The sequence below is a fragment of the Phytophthora sojae genome (genome assembly GCF_000149755.1).
Source record: "Phytophthora sojae unplaced genomic scaffold PHYSOscaffold_6, whole genome shotgun sequence".
NCBI classification, from domain to species: Eukaryota; Oomycota; class Peronosporomycetes; order Peronosporales; family Peronosporaceae; genus Phytophthora; species Phytophthora sojae.
Genome location: NW_009258120.1, coordinates 2,349,644 through 2,354,985, shown reverse-complemented (window position 1 = coordinate 2,354,985; position 5,342 = coordinate 2,349,644). Strand labels below are relative to the sequence as shown.

Here is a 5,342-nt window from a genome sequence, read left to right as displayed (position 1 = left end):
CAGCCACCCCAGAGGCCCCAGCCAGCGCCAAGACCCAGACCCCAGCCGCCGTACTGCTCCTTCTTGTCGGCGTCACCATCGTGCTTGTTGTCAGCTTCCTTGGCGGCGATCGCGGCGGCGGCACCCGCAGGCGGGTCGATCTTCTCACTAGTGCCCATGAGCGTGACACCATCGGGCAACTCGGACGCTTCAAGCTTCTGGAGCGCTTCGGCGGCGGATTTGACGGCCGGCAGATTGCCGGCAGCAGCAGGTTGGGCGGCGGCGGCGACGACACCAACGACGGCAAGAGCGGCAACGAGGAAGGTGCTGAACTTCATGGCTGTGATGCGGTGCGGTTCGGCGCTGAATTCGGAGATCGGGTGGTACTCGACTTGCTCAAGTGGAGGCAGATCGTGTTGTGGGTCCGAAGATGACGGCGAAAAGGCGGGCGCAGTGTTGGAACGAACGAGTCTGCTTCGATCGGGGAGGTTCGTTTGGCAAAGTCGCCGAATTTGCGGGCGAATTCTCGCGGCGATGAAGTAAGTGGTAGTGATTGATGCGCTTCTTGTCGGCGCGCCTCAATCGCTGCCAAACGGCGAATACAGTAGCGCCAACGGCTCCGAAATATGGTTCATACAAAAGCACAATTGTGGCAGTTTATTCGGAAAAAGTAAACCTCAAACCGAGTGGACGTAGGTACTACTGTAGTAGCATGCTGCTAGGCTAGCACAAGCACAACAGGTGAACTTAAATACATGTCTTACTGCCCGGCATTTTAACAAATGCTGAACATTGGTGTGGAAAAGGAAACTGATACCGACAGATTTTTGTTGGATTAGTTAAATTAGTTGGATATCTGGATGGAACATTTCAGGATTTCTAGGAGTCTAGATACTATACCAGACACCGAACAGATACAGAATCCCCAGCCAAACGAACTACAGCCGATCGCCGAAGCCACGCTTCCGATAACATTGCACAATCTGGCTCAAGACGCACAAACTCACGAAAACCCCGCTTCAAAAAGGAGAAAGCATTATATTTTGGTTTTGAATTCTAGGCGAATGCGCCAAGGTACAGCTGATGAACCTTAATTAATTGGTGCAAGACGCCAGAGAGGTAAGAAGGTAGGTAGGTAGGTAGGTAGGTAGGTAGGTAGGTGGGTAGGTGGCTGCGCGGTCGGCCAATTTAGCAGTAGTAGAGACCGCCGAAAGGCATGCCGAGACCGCAGCTGCCGCCGTAGAGACCCGCGCCGAACATGTTCCAGTAGCCCATGGGGTAGGCCCAGCCAGGGACGCCGCCGCACATGAACCCGAAGCGGTAGGGTCCGTAGCCACCCCAGCCACCCCAGTTGCCCCAGCCGCCGCCGAGACCCCAGCCAGCGCCAAGACCCAGACCCCAGCCGCCGTACTGCTCCTTCTTGTCGGCGTCACCATCGTGCTTGTTGTCAGCTTCCTTGGCGGCGATCGCGGCGGCGGCACCCGCAGGCGGGTCGATCTTCTCACTAGTGCCCATGAGCGTGACACCATCGGGCAACTCGGACGCTTCAAGCATCTGGAGCGCTTCGGCGGCGGATTTGACGGCCGGCAGATTGCCGGCAGCAGCAGGTTGGGCGGCGGCGGCGACGACACCAACGACGGCAAGAGCGGCAACGAGGAAGGTGCTGAACTTCATGGCTGTGATGCGGTGCGGTTCGGCGCTGAATTCGGAGATCGGGTGGTACTCGACTTGCTCAAGTGGAGGCAGATCGTGTTGTGGGTCCGAAGATGACGGCGAAAAGGCGGGCGCAGTGTTGGAACGAACGAGTCTGCTTCGATCGGGGAGGTTCGTTTGGCAAAGTCGCCGAATTTGCGGGCGAATTCTCGCGGCGATGAAGTAAGTGGTAGTGATTGATGCGCTTCTTGTCGGCGCGCCTCAATCGCTGCCAAACGGCGAATACAGTAGCGCCAACGGCTCCGAAATATGGTTCATACAAAAGCACAATTGTGGCAGTTTATTCGGAAAAAGTAAACCTAAAACCGAGTGGACGTAGGTACTACTGTAGTAGCATGCTGCTAGGCTAGCACAAGCACAACAGGTGAACTTAAATACATGTCTTACTGCCCGGCATTTTAACAAATGCTGAACATTGGTGTGGAAAAGGAAACTGATACCGACAGATTTTTGTTGGATTAGTTAAATTAGTTGGATATCTGGATGGAACATTTCAGGATTTCTAGGAGTCTAGATACTATACCAGACACCGAACAGATACAGAATCCCCAGCCAAACGAACTACAGCCGATCGCCGAAGCCACGCTTCCGATAACATTGCACAATCTGGCTCAAGACGCACAAACTCACGAAAACCCCGCTTCAAAAAGGAGAAAGCATTATATTTTGGTTTTGAATTTTAGGCGAATGCGCCAAGGTACAGCTGATGAACCTTAATTAATTGGTGCAAGACGCCAGAGAGGTAAGAAGGTAGGTAGGTAGGTAGGTAGGTAGGTAGGTAGGTAGGTAGGTAGGTAGGTAGGTAGGTAGGTGGCTACGCGGTCGGCCAATTTAGCAGTAGTAGAGACCGCCGAAAGGCATGCCGAGACCGCAGCTGCCGCCGTAGAGACCCGCGCCGAACATGTTCCAGTAGCCCATGGGGTAGGCCCAGCCAGGGACGCCGCCGCACATGAACCCGAAGCGGTAGGGTCCGTAGCCACCCCAGCCACCCCAGTTGCCCCAGCCGCCGCCGAGACCCCAGCCAGCGCCAAGACCCAGACCCCAGCCGCCGTACTGCTCCTTCTTGTCGGCGTCACCATCGTGCTTGTTGTCAGCTTCCTTGGCGGCGATCGCGGCGGCGGCACCCGCAGGCGGGTCGATCTTCTCACTAGTGCCCATGAGCGTGACACCATCGGGCAACTCGGACGCTTCAAGCATCTGGAGCGCTTCGGCGGCGGATTTGACGGCCGGCAGATTGCCGGCAGCAGCAGGTTGGGCGGCGGCGGCGACGACACCAACGACGGCAAGAGCGGCAACGAGGAAGGTGCTGAACTTCATGGCTGTGATGCGGTGCGGTTCGGCGCTGAATTCGGAGATCGGGTGGTACTCGACTTGCTCAAGTGGAGGCAGATCGTGTTGTGGGTCCGAAGATGACGGCGAAAAGGCGGGCGCAGTGTTGGAACGAACGAGTCTGCTTCGATCGGGGAGGTTCGTTTGGCAAAGTCGCCGAATTTGCGGGCGAATTCTCGCGGCGATGAAGTAAGTGGTAGTGATTGATGCGCTTCTTGTCGGCGCGCCTCAATCGCTGCCAAACGGCGAATACAGTAGCGCCAACGGCTCCGAAATATGGTTCATACAAAAGCACAATTGTGGCAGTTTATTCGGAAAAAGTAAACCTAAAACCGAGTGGACGTAGGTACTACTGTAGTAGCATGCTGCTAGGCTAGCACAAGCACAACAGGTGAACTTAAATACATGTCTTACTGCCCGGCATTTTAACAAATGCTGAACATTGGTGTGGAAAAGGAAACTGATACCGACAGATTTTTGTTGGATTAGTTGGATTAGTTGGATATCTGGATGGAACATTTCAGGATTTCTAGGAGTCTAGATACTATACCAGACACCGAACAGATACAGAATCCCCAGCCAAACGAACTACAGCCGATCGCCGAAGCCACGCTTCCGATAACATTGCACAATCTGGCTCAAGACGCACAAACTCACGAAAACCCCGCTTCAAAAAGGAGAAAGCATTATATTTTGGTTTTGAATTCTAGGCGAATGCGCCAAGGTACAGCTGATGAACCTTAATTAATTGGTGCAAGACGCCAGAGAGGTAAGAAGGTAGGTAGGTAGGTAGGTAGGTAGGTAGGTGGCTGCGCGGTCGGCCAATTTAGCAGTAGTAGAGACCGCCGAATGGCATGCCGAGACCGCAGCTGCCGCCGTAGAGACCCGCGCCGAACATGTTCCAGTAGCCCATGGGGTAGGCCCAGCCAGGGACGCCGCCGCACATGAACCCGAAGCGGTAGGGTCCGTAGCCACCCCAGCCACCCCAGTTGCCCCAGCCGCCGCCGAGACCCCAGCCAGCGCCAAGACCCAGACCCCAGCCGCCGTACTGCTCCTTCTTGTCGGCGTCACCATCGTGCTTGTTGTCAGCTTCCTTGGCGGCGATCGCGGCGGCGGCACCCGCAGGCGGGTCGATCTTCTCACTAGTGCCCATGAGCGTGACACCATCGGGCAACTCGGACGCTTCAAGCTTCTGGAGCGCTTCGGCGGCGGATTTGACGGCCGGCAGATTGCCGGCAGCAGCAGGTTGGGCGGCGGCGGCGACGACACCAACGACGGCAAGAGCGGCAACGAGGAAGGTGCTGAACTTCATGGCTGTGATGCGGTGCGGTTCGGCGCTGAATTCGGAGATCGGGTGGTACTCGACTTGCTCAAGTGGAGGCAGATCGTGTTGTGGGTCCGAAGATGACGGGCGCAGTGTTGGAACGAACGAGTCTGCTTCGATCGGGGAGGTTCGTTTGGCAAAGTCGCCGAATTTGCGGGCGAATTCTCGCGGCGATGAAGTAAGTGGTAGTGATTGATGCGCTTCTTGTCGGCGCGCCTCAATCGCTGCCAAACGGCGAATACAGTAGCGCCAACGGCTCCGAAATATGGTTCATACAAAAGCACAATTGTGGCAGTTTATTCGGAAAAAGTAAACCTCAAACCGAGTGGACGTAGGTACTACTGTAGTAGCATGCTGCTAGGCTAGCACAAGCACAACAGGTGAACTTAAATACATGTCTTACTGCCCGGCATTTTAACAAATGCTGAACATTGGTGTGGAAAAGGAAACTGATACCGACAGATTTTTGTTGGATTAGTTAGATTAGTTGGATATCTGGATGGAACATTTCAGGATTTCTAGGAGTCTAGATACTATACCAGACACCGAACAGATACAGAATCCCCAGCCAAACGAACTACAGCCGATCGCCGAAGCCACGCTTCCGATAACATTGCACAATCTGGCTCAAGACGCACAAACTCACGAAAACCCCGCTTCAAAAAGGAGAAAGCATTATATTTTGGTTTTGAATTTTAGGCGAATGCGCCAAGGTACAGCTGATGAACCTTAATTAATTGGTGCAAGACGCCAGAGAGGTAAGAAGGTAGGTAGGTAGGTAGGTAGGTAGGTAGGTAGGTAGGTAGGTAGGTAGGTGGCTGCGCGGTCGGCCAATTTAGCAGTAGTAGAGACCGCCGAAAGGCATGCCGAGACCGCAGCTGCCGCCGTAGAGACCCGCGCCGAACATGTTCCAGTAGCCCATGGGGTAGGCCCAGCCAGGGACGCCGCCGCACATGAACCCGAAGCGGTAGGGTCCGTAGCCACCCCAGCCACCCCA

The 5,342-nt window shown here is 55.0% G+C and overlaps 2 protein-coding genes across 2 annotated transcripts; both read right to left on the bottom strand.

The window, feature by feature from the left end:
- Positions 1-7: 7 nt before the first annotated feature.
- On the bottom strand, positions 8-317 carry PHYSODRAFT_335333 (hypothetical protein; the record flags this gene model as incomplete). Its single annotated transcript, XM_009532708.1, has 1 exon — positions 8-317. A coding segment is annotated over one exon (310 nt), but the record flags the coding sequence as incomplete, so codon positions are not given.
- Positions 318-1,167: 850 nt separating this feature from the next.
- PHYSODRAFT_514089 (hypothetical protein) lies at positions 1,168-4,333 on the bottom strand (the record flags this gene model as incomplete). Its single annotated transcript, XM_009532707.1, has 2 exons — positions 1,168-1,419; positions 4,184-4,333. The coding sequence occupies 2 exons, from the start codon at positions 4,331-4,333 to the stop codon at positions 1,168-1,170; spliced, it is 402 nt and encodes a 133-aa protein (XP_009531002.1).
- Positions 4,334-5,342: the final 1,009 nt, after the last annotated feature.